Raw genomic sequence first — 18,024 nt, forward strand, 5'->3', positions numbered from 1 at the left:
CCGATGTTTAATCAGCTTGTTAGAGTCACGTGGCCTACCTCCTCCACATGCTCGCAATGAGAAGCTGACTCTGGACTAGACACTTGTATCTTTCGCAACAGTGTCTTGCTGTTTAGTTCTCTTGTGGAAAAGGTTCTCTTAGCTTGGGATCTGTCGACAGATTTTATGGCTTGCTTTGCTGTCGCCTTCTTGAAAACTCAATCATAGGAGCTCGGTTGGTCGCACCGAGTCTCAGCGCCGTGGGGAACTTTGTGCTTTTGTTTTCAAAAAGGTACCTGGGTGTTATAAATTGAAAGACACAGGTGCTCAGATTGTGTGTTCGAGGTACATCAAAGATGTGTTTGTTACCTTCCACCGATGCTTAGTTTGGAACAATGTGAAAACTTCTGTTTCCAGTACTGGAGGAGCGGGAACTTCCTCCAACTAAATATTGGGAAGACTGAAGCAATTGCCTTCAATCCCTATCCCTGTTCCCAAGCCATCAACCCTATTCCTCTCCCAGGCAAAAATCTGAGGCTGAGTCTCTTTGCAAAGCTGGTGTTGAATCTGACCTCGGACTAATCTTCGAACTATACATCTGCACCATCGCTAAGGACACCTATCTCCACCTCCATATCAGTGCCCGACCTCTGCCCCTCCCCAGTTTATTTGCTGCTGAAACCCTCGCCCATTTCTTTGTCACCTCGAGGCTCGATCATTCTAATTCCATTCCCTCTGGCCTCTCTCCTTCAACTTGAAGACATCAAAAACTTTGTTCTTGTCCTAACTCGGAGGGCAGCACGGTGGCAGTGGTTAGCACTGCTGCCTCACAGCGCCAGGGACCCGGTTCGATTCCTGGCTTAAGTCACTGTCTGTGCGGAGTCTGCACGTTCTCCCCGTGTCTGCGTGGATTTCCTCCGGGTGCTCCGGTTTCCTCCCACAGTCTGAAAGACGTGGGGGTTAGGTGGATTGACCATGCTAAGTTCTCCCTCAGTGTACCTGAACAGGCGCTGGAGTGTGGCGAGCAGAGGATTTTCACAGTAACTTCATTGCAGTGTTAATGTAAGCCTACTTATGACACTAATAAATAAATTTAGACTTAAACTTAACTCGCAGCAAGTACTAGGTGTCTATCATCTCTGTGCTCACTGACTCAGACTGGCTCCCAGTCAAGCAGCGTCTCTGTTTTAAATGTCCCAGGGTTTTGTATCCCTCCATGACCTTTTCCCCTCTCCATCCCTGAGACCTCTTCTAATTCTGCCTTCTTGAGCATCACTGGCTTCCAAGTAAGAAGTTTAACAACACCAGGTTAAAGTCCAACAGGTTTATTTGGTAGCAAAAGCCACACAAGCTTTCGGAGCTCCAAGCCCCTTCTTCAGGTGAATGGGAATTCTGTTCACAAACAGGGCATATAATGACACAGACTCAATTTACATGAATAATGGTTGGAATGTGAATACTTACAGCTAATCAAGTCTTTAAGAAACAAAACAATGTGAGTGGAGAGAGCATCAAGACAGGCTAAAAAGATGTGTATTGTCTCCAGACAAGACAGCCAGTGAAACTCTGCAGGTCCAGGCAACTGTGGGGGTTACAAATAGTGTGACATGAACCCAATATCCTGGTTGAGGCCGTCCTCGTGTGTGCGGAACACTCCACCATTGGCAGCGTACCTTCATCTGCCAAGATCCTGAGCTCTGGCATTCCTTCACCAAACCTCTCCGGCTCTCTATCTAAGCTGCTCCTTAAAGCTTAATATCTAATTCCCATGTGGCTTGGTGTGGTATTTTTATTTGATAACACTGTTATAAAGTGCCCGGGGTGCTTTGCTATTTGAAAGATGTGATAGAAATCCAAGCTGTTGTTGTCTCTCCAGGAGGGCTTGTAAAGAAATGTTTGAACCCAATTGTTGAAAACAAGGCGACCTAAACTTCTGCCTCATCCTCGCTGTAAATGTGAGTTCTCCAATTGGGCTTCTGGCCAGCATTTGAAATGCAACACGAGAAGCTACAGCTCACTCTGATCATTGTTGCTAAAGTGAGCACTGTCCTTGTATAGCTGGCGAGGGGTGAAGAGGGACAATTGAAGTCTTCTATCACCAGGCGGTCTCACCAGTGTCACAGAGTGAGCAAGAATCAGCCCGCTGTGACGTGGACCTTGGAATGTTTACATGGGTATACTGACTGGAGCTTTTGCTGCATATGAACAAGGATCTTGCCCAAAGGTTTTTTTTTTAAAGAAATTTTGAATTTCCTGAACTATCGAGCCGATATTGAAAAAGTCAGACAGTGACCCTGCTCGGGCCCCCCTCTCGAAGCATTTCAGGTCAGTGGTGCAATAGAATGTGATGGTTTTCATAAACATTCCTGCCTTGGAACTATAGAACCACTAACAACTCAGGAGACAGGACACAGCCACCCGCCCCCTCACGTCTCTGCTCGCTCTTTGACGGGACAGATGTGCTTAGTCCCACATCTTTGCGTTTTGGCTATAACCCTGTCAGTCCCTCACCCTCAAATCCCTGCCTCTTAAATATTGTTGATGGAATCCACACGCTCGGGTCGAGCATTACTGATTACTCTGAGTGAAAACATTTCTCCTCATCTTCCCTCCGGATCCCTCTCCAGAGATGTTGAATCCCAAGACCACTGGTTTTCTTCTCTGTCCAAACCTCTCATCCTCTTGAAAACCTCTTGTGAGTTCAGCTGTTGACCTTCCCTGTTCCGAGGGGAACAGTTCCAATCATTCCAATCTCTGCTCCTGACTATCACAACGGAAGATGTAGGAGCTGAATATTTAACCCTCTATTTGGAGGACCGTGCATTACTCGTGGTGTGCTACCTTCTGACGCCCAGAGCAGAGTGTTGTGTTTTGGGTCAGGAGCCCAATTTTGTGGTCAACTTGGGGTCAGAGCCCCACCCGGTGGGAGCAGTCACTCGGAGTGACCCAAGTTGGCCAGTTACTAGCCAGAAGGCAGCCTTGCTTTGAGGGCAGTAGAGGGGAGGCTGGAGGAGACAAGCGGAGGTCTTGGAACATTGAAGGAGCAGCAGCCTGGGTGAGAGCATCGCCATCTTGAAATGCCCTCGCATTTTAAACTTTCAAGTTAAAAAAGCAAAGCCCTCAGCAGCCGGACCCGGGTTCGATTCCCGGCTTGGGTCACTGTCTGTGTGGAGTTTGCTCGTCCTCCCCGAGTCTGCGTGGGTTTCCTCTGGGTGCTCCGGTTTCCTCCCACACTCCAAAGATGTGTGTGTTGGGTTGATTGGTCATGCTAAATTTCTCCTTAGTGTCAGGGTAAATACATAGGGATATGGGGATAGGGCCTGGGTGGGATTGTAGTCGGTGCAGATTCGATGGGCCAACAGACCTCTTTCTGCACTGTATGGATTCTAATTGCTTTTAATCCTGACAGGAGCATGTGTAAATTAATTTCCTCCAATATCTTAATGTAGCTCTGAACAGTGAGCCTTTCCTAAAATCCCTTTCTGCACGCAAAGACATCAGATATAATTTAAAAACCATTTATTGTTCCTGTCTTTTTTCTGCTTTTCATTTTGCAATTTACAAGAGCAAGTGATCTTTATTTGAAATCGCTTGTCCCCATACCATTAAGCTTTTGCCAAATTCTTTGTGTATAGACAATTATAAATGTTTCTTTGTTTCTGTACTGCTGCAGAATCTACTCCAATCCGGGAAAGCTATTCTCCGCCACTTTTCAGATAATGCAAGACATTGATGAGGCCACATCTGGAATACTGTGTGCTGTTCCTGTCTAAGAATGGACATACTTAGAATCCTGACAGTGCAGAAGGAAGCCATTCAGCCCATTGAGTCTGCACTGACTCTCTGAAAGAGCATCCCACCCAGACCCTAATCCTGTAACCCCACATATTTACCCCGCTAATCCCCCCAACTTACACATCTCAGGACACTAAGGGGCAATTTAGCATGGCCAATCCGTCTAACCTGAACATCTTTGGAGTGTGGGAGGAAACCGGAGCACCCGGAGGAAACCCACGCAGACACGGGGAGAACGTACAAACTCCACACAGACAGTGACCCCAAGGCCAGAATCGAACCTGGGTCCCTGGCGCTGTGAGGCAGAAGTGCTAACCACTGTGCCACGTGCCCTTGAGGGAGTGTAACAGAGGTTCACTGACTGCTGAGGAAGCAAGGATTATCCTCGGAGGAGAGATTGAGTGAACTGGACCTATAATCCTTAGAATTGAGAAGGATGAGAGGTGATCTTGCTGAATCCTGTAACATCCCTGAGTGCTTTGGTGATGCTGAGAGGTTTCCCCAGGCTGGGTAATCTCGAACATGGGGTCACGGTCTCCCACTAAGGCGACAGCCATTTAGCCCGGAGAGCGGGAAAATATTCTTCTCTCAAAGGGCTGTGAATGTTGGGAATTCTCTGCTCCAGAGGGTTGTGGGTAATCAGTCATTGAGAATATTCCGGATTGAGGTCAGTAGATGTTTGGGTACAAAGGGAATTCTGGGATATAAGGATATGTGGGAAGATGATGACAAGAGAGAAGATTGGCCACAATCCTGATGAACGCTTGAGCAGGTCCAGTGGGTTAAATTGCTAAGGATGGCACGCAGACTCTCAGTCACATCACTGGCAGCTCTCGAGCCCCAATAACACTCCCAATCTCAACGTGGAGACCTACCTGCATCATCAGGGACTTTGCTGAAATGCAAATATGATGAGGTACGAAGCAGTTCACATCTCGGAGTCGAGGGGAAAGCCCGGAACTAAAATCCTTTGAGAAACAAATGCAGCCTTTTCTGCCCTCAGCCCGAAGGGGGCATGGAGCGTCTGGCTTGGATAACATGCATCACCCCTGTCCCGCCCTGCCGCACCCCACCCCCATTCCTGCCCCTGCCCCGCCCTGCCCACCCCGCCCCGCCCTGCCCACCCCGCCCCGCCCTACCCACCGCCTCCCCACCCCTCCCAGCCCCGCCCCACCCCTCCCAGCCCCGCCCCTCCCAGCCCCGCCCCACCCCTCCCAGCCCCGCCCCACCCCTCCCAGCCCCACCCCTCCCAGCCCCACCCCTCCCAGCCCTGCCCCACCCCTCCCAGCCCCGCCCCACCCCTCCCAGCCCCGCCCCACCCCACCCAGCCCCACCCCACCCCTCCCAGCCCCACCCCACCCCTCCCAGCCCCGCCCCACCACCTATCGCAGGGATACATTCAGCTTGAAGCATTACCTGTTTCTCGCTCCACAGATGCTGCTGAGTTTTTCCAGCATTTTCTGTTCCTGTTTCAGATTTCCAGCATCTCCAGTATTTTGTTTTTATAAAATGAGGCAGGCAGAATGTTTCCTTTAACTGTAAATGGCAGCTTGGGATGGCATCTCTATTCCAACCTGTGACTTGTAAAACAACCCTCGGCTTTTCTATCCATGGATTCTGTCACTTGGTAAATATTGTTGTCTTCAGAGCCTTAACATATTTGTGTGCCTGCATGTGCGTGTTTCTGCATTTGTGCATGGCATTGTGTGTGTGTCAGCGTGCATGTGTGTGTCTTTGCATGCATGCATGGTTCTGTGTGTGCGTCTGCGTGTGTGTGTGTGTCTGCATGTGTGTGTCTGCATGTGTGCGTTTGTGTGTGTGTGTCTGACAAGCTGAAGTAAACAGTATGTTTCAGATGATCTTTGTTTCATTCCCACATAATGTATTCAGCGCTCCAAACTCCCCATTTCCCAGCACAACATCGGCACCATTTTGCAGTGAAATCAAATGGATAAATTAGCTGCTTATTGTTTGGTGACTGCTGCAATGATTTTGTGAAGATTTCAATTGTGTTGCCGGTCGAGTGTGGAGCTGAATGTGGTGATCTGACTGCCACGATAAGAAGCTGGGACATGCCCAAGCACATTGCTGAGTTTCGAAAGTCCAATGACAATCGGTGGAAAATGAGCACATTGGTAATCAAACCATAATCATTAAATATTAATGAGGATCTAATGTCAACGATTGGAGGTTTCAAACAAAAGGGAAATAAATTGGAGAAAAACACAGCCCTTCAGTCAAATCAACTATTATATTCGAAAAATGAGATTCAAATGAATACAATTTTCTAACTGGGGTATTGTGAACACTGTACACACAAGTGGATTCAGTTCAATGATGACTTTTATCAGAACTATTTTGCAAAACAAAAAACAAATTAAGGCAGATAATTAAATTGAAATAAATGTTAAGTAAATCCCTTTGCACCTAGAGTGTGTTACCATCAAAAGAGCTTTCCAGTGAGTATAAAGAGGCATAAATTTGAGATAAAGGATGCCATTGTCTTCAATACAAACCACACTGATAAACTAGCTTGTTTTATAGACAGTGTTCACCTCACTCTGACCGCTCGCTCACTCACTCACTCACTCTGACCGCTCGCTCGCTCGCTCACTCACTCACTCACCCGCTCGCTCGCTCACTCACTCTGACCGCTTGCTCGCTCACTCACTCACTCGCTCGCTCACTCACGCTCACTCACTCACTCTCACTCACTCGCTCACTCACTCTGACCGCTCGCTCGCTCGCTCACTCACTCACTCTCACAAACACATTGGCACTGTCTCTCTCTCTCTCTCTCACATACACATTCTCTCTCTCGCTCTCAAACACACACTGTCTCACTCAGACTCCTCACTCACATTCACTCTGGCACTCCCATCCCCCCACCCCCCACCCACTCTCTCTCTCTCTCTCTCTCTCACACACACACATTCTCTCTCTCTCTTTCTTCTCATGCACGCACACACTCACTCACTCAGACTCCTCATTCACTCTGGCACTCTCTCCCTTTCTCTCACACGAACACACACGCACATATTCACATGCACACACATTCTCTCTCTCTCACACGCGCACATACATTCACACTGACATTCTCTCTCTCACATACACACACGTTCACACTCACATTCTCTCTCTCACGCGCACACGCGTTCACACACATTCTCTCTCTCTCTCATGTGCACACTCACATTCTCTCTCATGCACACACGTGTTTACACTCATGCTCTCTCTCTCATGCACACACATGTTCACACATTCTCTCTCTCACGCACACACACGTTCACACTCTCATTCCCTCTCACACACACACACATTCACATTCTCTCTCTCTCTCTCATGCACACACGTGTTCACACTCTCATTCTCTTTCTCTCTCATGCACACACACATTCACACTCACATTCTCTCTCTCTCTCTCTCATGCACACACACGTTCACACTCTCATTCTCTTTCTCTCACACACACATTCACACTCTCATTCTCTCTCTCTCACACACACATACACGTTCACACTCTCATTCTCTCTCTCGCACATGCACTCACTGTAAATGAAAAATCAGATTGATTTGATTATTCATCCGTGAACAGTTGCCTTGATGGGAATGACACTTGTCAAGATTCAGAGCAGTTCAGGGCTGGTTGGATTCTTTCCATTTCTCTTTATAACCTGCAGCCATGTTCTCAGTAAATTCATCTCTCTTAAACATGTTAATTAACGTTAAGTGTATTTGCTCAAAGTGCAAAACCAATCCAAATGTGAGGTTCAAAATTCTTCCAATCTTGGTTCTTGATTGGAGCTTTGTTAGTTTTTTTTTCACATGTTCTTCAGTCTTAGACGCATCGTCCAAGTTAATCTAACAGTGTCTGCTTATAGGAGGCCATTCAGCCCTTCCTGTCTATCCTGTTGCCATTCATGAGATCATGACTGATCGCTGTCCACCTTGGTTCCGAACTATCCTTTTTATTCAGAATATTAAGGGAAGTGGATTAATCTTTCTCATTGAAATCCTTCGGGAGAATAAATGTGCCGGGAACGGAACGTGTTCTTGTTTCAATGGGCACTGCTTAAGTTAAATTTAAAAATACTTCAGGAAGTAGGGATTGCACTAAATTTGATCCCATTGGGTAAAAATCAGTAGGCTACATACTCCTTGGAAAGGGGTCGAGAGAGTGGGATTTGGGGTACAGATATACAGATCACTGAAAAGTAGTTTGGATTAGTCAATTATTTTGAAATAGCAAACCAAACAGTAGTTTTTTCCGTAGCAGTAGAATTGAAACACAGAAATTCCATGAACGGCTATTCCTTGGTTCATTCCCCATTGCAATGCTGTGACCAGAATCAAATTGCCAACCAATCAGCATCCTTCTCTCATGCTGTATAAATGTTTGTTCCCTTTGAAATTTGGCATTCTGGACTTTGTCCTGAAGAATGCAAGTCTCTTTTTTTTCAGCAACATTTAAGTTCTGTGCTATCAAATCGTTATTTCTATATCAGAGACACAGCAAACACCAATTTTGAGATACCGAACGCAATTTTCTGTATTTGAGACTTAAGTTTTTCACGGTGCGTATCCCACTGCTCGGAATGGTGGGAAATGATGGCCCATTCTGCTCTTGGAACCTCACTGATTACGCACGGGTAAGTATCTCTCTGAATCAGCTCACAGGCCAGGAGCTGATCTGTCCGCCTGCCATTACCTGGTGGGATCAACGGTCTGGGCGCCATGTTTAAACACCTTGCTCCCAACCCACTGGCCTCCAGCACTTCAGCCATGAAGTCTCTGTGTGCGTGTTTGTGTGTGTATGTGAGCGTGTACACTTGTGTCTTTGTGTCTGTGTATAAGCATGTGTGCATGTGTGTGTGTGCGTGTGTGAAATTAATATGCATTTGAAAAACACATTTGAGGTTATTCACGAAAACTGGCAGTACAGAAAAGTTATCTTTTGTGAAAGTTTAAGTGCTTGAATTTCATGTTGAACAGCTTCTCCCGCTTACCCCTTTGAAATCTTGGCATAGTTTTGTACAACAGATTTAAACAAATTAAGTGTGTTGACGCCCAACCAAATATAACTTTCAATTCTCACTTCTGTGTCACTTCTGCAGCAAGATTTAGAAAAGACCAGTTGTACCTCAACCACATGCTGTAATCCGTAACTTCACCAAAAACACCTAAAGTTCTGCAGAGGCTGGGAGATCGGAAATAACAGCAGAGACTGATGGTGCCACCCCAGCTGTTCAGGCAGCAACGGGGGAAGATCAGGTTACTGTGTCAGTTTTGGAGATTTCAGCACAGTGATGCAGGTAGAAATGCAGGTGGACAGGGTGAGGGGACTAAATAAATATCGTGTTAGTAGCAGTTGTTCCAGGTGATCAGTCCTGGAAAGAGGTGGCAGTGAATTAGTCAGAACAAAGAAAAATTATAGCACAGGAACAGGCCCTTTGGCCCTCCAAGCCTGCACCGATCATGCTGGCCAACTTAACTAAAACCCCCTACCCTTCCGGGGACCATATCCCTCTATTCCCATCATATTCATGTATTTGTCCAGACGCTCCTTAAAAGACACTATCGTACCTGCTTCCACTACCTCCCCCAGCAGCGAGTTCCAGGCACCCACCACCTTCTGTATTAAAAATCTGCCTCGTACATCTCCTTTAAACCTTGCCCCTCGCACCTGAAACCTATGCCCCCTAGTAATTGACTCTTCCACCCTGGGAAAAAGCTTCTGATTATCCAGCAGAAATAGGGCAAGTGCTGGAAACTCTTTAGCAACATCCCACTTCTCCCGGTTAAATTGCCCTCCACCCTGACTAACCCAATTTAAATATGCAAAACTCACCCACATGTTCCCATGTATTCAGACTTTATTACCTCTTTATCTCTCCTGCAAGTTAGTGTTTGTAACAGAATTATTTTGCAACCTATATTTTTCAAAGTTTAAATTTGTGTTCCAAGTAGGCTTATATTAACACTGCAATGAAGTTACTGTGAAAATCCCCTAGTCACCACACTCCGGCACCTGTTCGGGTACACTGAGGGAGAATTTAGCACGGCCAATGCACCTAATCAGCACGTCTTTCAGACTTCCTCCAACTAAATATTGGGAAGACTGAAGCAATTGCCTTCAATCCCTATCCCTGTTCCCAAGCCATCAACCCTATTCCTCTCCCAGGCAAAAATCTGAGGCTGAGTCTCTTTGCAAAGCTGGTGTTGAATCTGACCTCGGACTAATCTTCGAACTATACATCTGCACCATCGCTAAGGACACCTATCTCCACCTCCATATCAGTGCCCGACCTCTGCCCCTCCCCAGTTTATTTGCTGCTGAAACCCTCGCCCATTTCTTTGTCACCTCGAGGCTCGATCATTCTAATTCCATTCCCTCTGGCCTCTCTCCTTCAACTTGAAGACATCAAAAACTTTGTTCTTGTCCTAACTCGGAGGGCAGCACGGTGGCAGTGGTTAGCACTGCTGCCTCACAGCGCCAGGGACCCGGTTCGATTCCTGGCTTAAGTCACTGTCTGTGCGGAGTCTGCACGTTCTCCCCGTGTCTGTGGATTTCCTCCGGGTGCTCCGGTTTCCTCCCACAGTCTGAAAGACGTGGGGGTTAGGTGGATTGACCATGCTAAGTTCTCCCTCAGTGTACCTGAACAGGCGCTGGAGTGTGGCGAGCAGAGGATTTTCACAGTAACTTCATTGCAGTGTTAATGTAAGCCTACTTATGACACTAATAAATAAATTTAGACTTAAACTTAACTCGCAGCAAGTACTAGGTGTCTATCATCTCTGTGCTCACTGACTCAGACTGGCTCCCAGTCAAGCAGCGTCTCTGTTTTAAATGTCCCAGGGTTTTGTATCCCTCCATGACCTTTTCCCCTCTCCATCCCTGAGACCTCTTCTAATTCTGCCTTCTTGAGCATCACTGGCTTCCAAGTAAGAAGTTTAACAACACCAGGTTAAAGTCCAACAGGTTTATTTGGTAGCAAAAGCCACACAAGCTTTCGGAGCTCCAAGCCCCTTCTTCAGGTGAGTGGGAATTCTGTTCACAAACAGGGCATATAATGACACAGACTCAATTTACATGAATAATGGTTGGAATGTGAATACTTACAGCTAATCAAGTCTTTAAGAAACAAAACAATGTGAGTGGAGAGAACATCAAGACAGGCTAAAAAGATGTGTATTGTCTCCAGACAAGACAGCCTGTGTATTGTCTGGAGACAATACACATCTTTTTAGCCTGTCTTGATTAGTTGTAAGTATTTGCATTCCAACCATTATTCATGTAAATTGAGTCTGTGTCTTTATAAGCTCTGTTTGTGAACAGAATTCCCACTCACCTGAAGAAGGGGCTAAGAGCTCCGAAAGCTTGTGTGGCTTTTGCTACCAAATAAACCTGTTGGACTTTAACCTGGTGTTGTTAAACTTCTTACTGTGTTTACCCCAGTCCAACGCCGGCATCTCCACATCATGACTACCTCTTTCATTACACCAGAGAGAGCAGACAGGGGCCTCATTTCGATGTTTCATGTGAAGCAGTCCCACAGTATTGCATTGGAGTGCCAAGTCTCTGGGGTGGACATGAACCTTCTAGCCAGGGAACATAATTTGTCTGGTGGGGGTGGGGTGGAGTTGGGGAGTTGGTGTTGTGCGGACAAAGACAATAGTTTTGGTCATCCCATTATTTAGTTGGAAGAAATCTGCCCATCTAAGATACAAGATGGTGAATGAGCATGGCGAGACTTCAAAAACCACCATCTAGTGGTAAGAAGCAGCATGACTTGACATGGTAAAACTCAATGGGAAATGTGGCTGGAGAAATTTACAATGACACCTCATGCATGACAAAGCAAAGGAAGCGTCTCGAGCAGGAATGTCCTATGCCAATTATACATACTTACTCATATTTAGAGGGAAATATTTAGATTATAGAATCAGATTGGTTATCCAGAACATACAAATTAGGAGCAGGAAGAGGCCATTCGGCCCCTCTGTAATTCAGGAAGCTCTTGGTTGATCAGTACCACTGTCCTACCTTCCCCCGATACCCTTTGATCCCCTTGTTAGCCAAGAATCTATTTGTGTCTGTCTTAAAAAATATTCATTGACCCCTGCCTCTACTGCTCTCTCACAACCCTCAGAGGAAAAAAACTCATCTTCACTGTAGCACGGTGGCATAATCGTTAGCACTGCTGCCTCACAGCACCAGGGACCCGGGTTCAATTCTAGCCTCGGGTCACTGTCTGTGTGGAGTTTGCACATTCTCCCCATGTGTGCGTGGGTTTCCTCCGGGTGCTCCGGTTTCCTCCCACGGTCCAAAGGTGTGCGGGTTAGGTTGATTGGCCACGCTCAACTGCCCTCTAGTGTCATGGTAAATATGTGGGATTGTGGGGTTAGGGGCTGGGTGGGAGTGTTGTTGATACAGGCTCGACAGGCCGAATGGTCCTCTTTCCACACTGTAGGGATTCTGTGATCTCAAATGGGAGACCTCTTAGTTTTAAAGCGTCTCTCCTAGTTCCAGTCTCTTGGACAAGGGTTCACATCCTTTCAGCATCCCCCTCCGGATCAAAGCACATTCGAATGATCAACCCACATTACCTTAATGCTGACACACACACATCTATCACTATAGCTGTAAACCCGTCAAATATAAATAAGAAAGTATTTCACTTTAAATTTGTGCATTTTTTCAATTTGTTTGGAATATGTGTAGGTCATTTGCCTCTGTCTTTATTGGAAATTATTCCACAATTGTGTTTGCTATCTGCTGTTGATGTTTGAACAGTTTATCACACCAATACAGGATAATATAAAGTACTGTGTGAAGAGGCAGTCCTTCTCCTCCTCTGTTAATAAGTTGCCCAGACAATGTTATGGAAATGTCATTGCGACCAGTCCATGGGTTACTCATTGAAGCTCCTGTTTTGAGGCCTTAGTGTGGTTTTGGTTTGCGGAGAGTTAATATTCCCATTGAGCTGCGCAGCCACAAAGCAACACAATGGTCTCACGCACACAGATTGGTCCCTATGTATTACAGCACACTTTAAAAAAATCTCCCACACACTCATAGAATCATAGAATCCCTGCAGCGCAGAAGGAGGCTATTCGGCCCATCAAGCCTGCACTGACAACAATTCCACCCTATCCCTGTAATCCCATGCATTTACCCTGCTAATCCTTCTGACACTCAGGGAGAATTTAATTTGGCCAATCCAACTAACCTGCACATTTTTGGACTGTGGGAGGAAGCCGGAGCACCCGGAGGAAACTCACGCAGAGACAGAGAGAACAGACGGTGACCCCAGGCCGGAATTGAACCCAGGTCCCTGGTGTTGTGAGGCAACAGTGCCAACCACTCTGCCACCGTGCTCCCAACAAAAAAGATTAAGAGGGAAGGTTTTATTTCTTCTTTCATGGGATGTGAGCAAGGCCAACATTTGTAGCCCATCACTTATTGTCCTTTAAACTGAGTGGCTTGCTAGGCCATTTCAGAGAGCAATTAGGAGTCAGCCACATTGCTGTGGATCTGGAACCAGACCAGATTAGGGCAACAGAAGAGCCCAGAACAATCCAACTACTGCCTGTCTTCCTCCCCTGCCTACCCTCCGGCCCCCATGGCCACTGTCCCTTGTTGTTCAGTTGTGCTCCCACTGAGCAGTGACCTCTGTTCTCCTATTAACAGATTATCCTACCTTTGCCGCTACTAACACCCTCCTCTCCCTATTGGCACCATGAACACCCCATCGTCCCATGTCCATGACACATTTGTCAATCTCTCTTTAACTTCGACCTATCACTGACTTTCCATTCTGCCCCCCCCATCCTCCAGGTATAAAATTTCATCACATTTCTATCCCTTTTCAGCTCTGAAGAAGGGTTATTTGGGCTCAAAACTTTAATTGTGTTTCTCTCTCCATGGATGCTGACAGACCTGCTGAGTTTATCCAGCATTTGCCGTTTTGATGGAAGACAGTGGTTTCGAAAGGACATTAGTGAAGTCGATGGGTTTTTGTAACAATCGATAACGGTCACCACTAGTGTTTTATTAGTTGTCTTTAAGTTCCATCGGCAACATTTGAACCCGTGTCCCCAGAGCATTATCCAGAATTATTAACCCAGTGGCATTGCCACTACACCACTGCCTCCCTGATTTGATTTGATTTATTATTGTCGCATGTATTAACATACAGTAAAAAGTATTGTTCCTTGTGCGCTATACAGACAAAGCATACTGTTCATAGAGAAGGAAAGGGGAGGGTGCAGAATGTAGTGTTACAGTCATAGCCAGGGTGTAGAGAAAGATCAACATAGTGCGAGGTAGGTCCATTCAAAAGTCTGATGGCAGCAGGGAAGAAGCTGTTCTAGAGTTGGTTGCTACATGACCTCAGACTTTTGTCTCTTTTTCCCGAAGGAAGAAGGTGGAAGAGAGAATGTCCGGGGTGTGTGGGGTCCTTGATTTTGCCATGGCAGCGGGAAGTGTCGGCAGAGTCAATGGATGGGAGGCTGGTTTGGTCTGGGCTTCGTTCACAACCCTTTGTAGTTCCTTGCGGCCTTGGACGGAGCAGGAACCATACCAAGCTGTGATACATCCGGACAGAATGCTTTCTGTGATTGTGCCTGAGGGTGGGTGGGGCCTTATTCCAAAAGTATTATTTCCTCGTCTCTGCATTCTCTCCTCCATTTACCCCACTAACCTCTGCATTTGATCGCTGACTTGTGTGGCCTCACCTGCTTTGCTCCGTTTTTGCAAGGACATCTTCAGCCAGCCAGCCAGCAGACTGCCCTAGATTTATTTCCAGGGGGGTCTTTTTTATACATTTCTGAGTGGATTCTTTTTTTTCTCTCTCTTGCAATTTCAGTGTAACATTCTTGAAGCACTACAGGGTATAGTTCATTAATAAAATATTTTCTCCTTGCACCAGATAACTTTCCCCAGATGGCTCATCAGAAACGCTTCATTGAGCGGAAATACAGACAGGAGCTGAGAGAAATGAGGCGGGAAAGAGAGCGACAGGAGAAGGATCCCAGCGAGACAGAAGAGAGCAGAAAATAAACGAGTACATGAAAACTGTGGCATATTTACCTTCTTAAACAACTGCAATTCCAGCCACATTTGCCTTTGGGGACATAACCTATTTTTAATGTGAAAGTGAATAAGGAGTCACAAAACGTGAGTAGCGAGACCAAGAGATGGTGTTCCATTCTTAGCAACGAGGTATGAAGTTCGCAGTCCTGCGGAGAACACGTTGCATCGCACAGGGCGAATTGTCTCTTTGTTATTTAAATGTATATTTAACACCCGCGTCTTATTTTGGTTTTAATCATTTTGGTTCCACATTTGTAGCTTTGATTTTCAAAGCAGCTGATTTTTTTTTTTTAAAACCTGTTGTTTTTGCTCAACGCAAAAGGTTTTGGGTGCACATCAGGAGGCTCTGTAACACCTTGCTAATGATAGGTCAATAAAATACCTCCTCTTTTGTTTATATTAACCAAGAAACATCTCTTTACGGGACTGCCACTGTGGGTCCAGCTAGAATGCAGAACGGTGGTTAGCGCTGCTGCCTCACAGCGCCAGGAACCCGGGTTCGATTCCCGGCTTGGGTCACTGTCCATGTGGAGTCTGCACGTTCTCCCCGTGTCCGCGTGAGTTTCCTCCGGGGGCTCCGGTTTCCTCCCACAGTCCGAAAAACATGCTGGTTCAGTTCATTGACCCGAACAGGCGCCGGAGTGTGGAGACTAGGGGAATTTCACAGTAACTTCATTGCAGTGTGAATGTAAGCCTTACTTGTGAATAATAAATAAACTTTAAACTTTGCAAAGAAAATTTGTGCTTTTCATCCGGTTTCTCCTGGATTGTACAATGAGTGGGAATCTTTGTACCATTCCCCGTTAAACCCTTCAATTCCATCACTCAGCGTATAAGTCATACACAGAAACTGTTTGGCACAAGTAAACATTTTAAGGTGTGCTGCTGTCTGGAATTGGAACTTGACAGTCAAATTGAACTTATTAAATGCACTGAGAACATTTTATGCTTGTTAGGATTTAGCACTGTTAATGTTTATACATCTACCCCAATGTGAAATGTACCCTAACAAGGAAGTGGTTGGTACGTTCGTCGATATAATTAAATTAATGCTCGTGAGACCAAACAGGACACCCACAGGTTCTGTGTCTTCGCAAGATCTGAGTTTGTTTCACTGTGCTTCTACTTAATCTGTTCGCAAGTCTGCTGTGACAAGTCTGCAAGGTGAACCTGCAAGTTTGTTTAGGACGTTATGCTAACTTTGTGCTCAAAGGATTTCATACACCGCGCTGAACCTGCCTCCCGGCTCACAATTACTTTCACGCAAGCTGTTCTTAAGTAAGGTTTCCTGTGAGAAGTCTACTACTCACTCAGTCAGATTATGTATTTTTACACATAACTTATCAAAATGTTAACACCAGAATTGTGATTGTTGATTTTCCTGAATTCTTGCCAAAAATTCTTTGGGGGGGGTGGGGGAGTAATTCATTCTGCTAAAGAACTAGGCCTTAAAGACAATAGAAGTTGGTATTTAAAATAGAAAATAAGCATAGTCCCCCTTAGAAGAACTTTTTTAATGATGTGCTTTTTTTTGCCGCTGAAAAGTTAGATTGTCTTTATACAGAGCAGCAAGAAATTGGAATTCTGATAAGTGCTCCCTGTGACCCTTTGTGACCTCCTGACGCTCCAATATGGTAATTTGACAATTAGTTGTGCATATTAGCAGACATCTGGCACCATTTTTATTTCAGCACAAAACTGCAAGCCGAGTTTCAGGACTCTATATTGACATATCTGACATTTTCAAGCAAACAAGATCCGCACATTAACCAGCCCAATCTTCGATGAAACCAGTTTCCTTTGAAAGTCTTTGTTGTCTGTGTGTTTCACAACATTTTGTTGCATGTTGTTGCTGGATGTTAATCAATCTGTCAGATGTACATGGCGTTGTATATTCCCCACTGTGCACGATGCCATTAAGATGCTGCAATACTCCAGCATCACGATGTGTTCTGCCACCAGGCTTATGCAATGATTAGTTAGAAGAGGAATAATAATTTGAAATGGAAGGCAAGTCTGAACTTATTTTGTCAAATTGCTTTGTGCGTTATGGTAACTGAAGGGGGCCTTTTTATCTGGAAAGTGGAGAAGCTATTCGCCTTAAAAATTTATTTCATCTAGACAGATCTTTTGTTCCTTCACTTGTCTCATTACCTCTCCTTTTCGTCTTGCACCACCTACTCTTTTTATTTGTTGTTCAATCTCTCCTGTCTTCCACCCTGTCACTGATCGTGAGGCGACACGGTGGCGCAGTGGTAAGCACTGCTGCCACACAGCGCCAGGGACCGGGGTTCGATTCCCATCTTGTGTCACTGTCTGTGCGGAGTGAATCATTGAATCATAGAGTCCGTACAGTGCAGAAAGAGGCCATTCGGCCCATTGAGTCTTCACCGACCACAATCCCACCCAGGCCTATTCCAGTATCCCCACATATTTACCCTGCTAATTCCCTGATATTCGGGTCAATTTATCATGGCTAATCACCCTAACCCGCACATCTTTGGAGTCTGGGAGGAAACCGGAGCACCCGGAGTAAACCCACGCAGACCCAGGGAGAATGTGCAAACTCCACACAGTGACCCGAGGCTGGAATTGAACCCAGGTCCCTGGTGCTGTGAGGCAGCAATGTGAACCACCGTGCCGTCCTACATCTGCACGTTCCCCCCATGTCTGCATGTGTTCCCTCCGGGTACCCAGGTTTCCTCCCACAGTCCGAAAGATGTGCTGGTTAAGTGCATTGGCCATGCTAAATTCTCCCTCCGTGTACCCGAACAAGCGCCTGAGTGTGGCGACTCGGGGATTTTCACAGTAATTTCATTGCAGTGTTAATGTAAGCCTACTTGTGATGCTAATAAAAAAAATTTTAAAACCTTCCTTCCGTGCTTTTCCTCACACTCTCTCCTTTCTCTTACTCAAAAACCTTACCACATCTCAGAACGTTTTCCAGTTCTGATAAAAAGACCATCGATCCGAGATGTCATTTCTGTCCCTCTCTCCCTTGGTGCTGCCTGACCCGCTGAGTATTTACGGCACTTTCTGTTATTTCAGAATTGTGGCATCTGCAATATTTTGCTTCCCCACTTTTCTCGAGCCTTTACGCAACTTTCCCCACTTTACCTTCCTTCACCCTGTCGCTTCCCAGTGAAGGAGACGGG

General features: G+C 46.0%; 1 protein-coding gene across 2 annotated transcripts in view; it reads left to right on the forward strand.

The window, feature by feature from the left end:
* Positions 1-15,972, forward strand: part of drosha (drosha ribonuclease III) — a 159,365-nt gene extending 143,393 nt beyond the window's left edge. For both annotated transcript variants that reach the window (XM_078200076.1, XM_078200065.1), the window contains one exon: positions 14,706-15,972. In XM_078200076.1, the coding sequence (XP_078056202.1) occupies positions 14,706-14,836 (131 nt within the window). In that variant the 3' untranslated portion in view covers positions 14,837-15,972. The remainder of the gene's footprint in view (positions 1-14,705) is intronic.
* The last annotated feature ends 2,052 nt before the right edge of the window (positions 15,973-18,024 follow it).

The sequence above is a fragment of the Mustelus asterias genome, chromosome 2, assembly GCF_964213995.1.
Source record: "Mustelus asterias chromosome 2, sMusAst1.hap1.1, whole genome shotgun sequence".
Taxonomy (NCBI): Eukaryota; Metazoa; Chordata; class Chondrichthyes; order Carcharhiniformes; family Triakidae; genus Mustelus; species Mustelus asterias.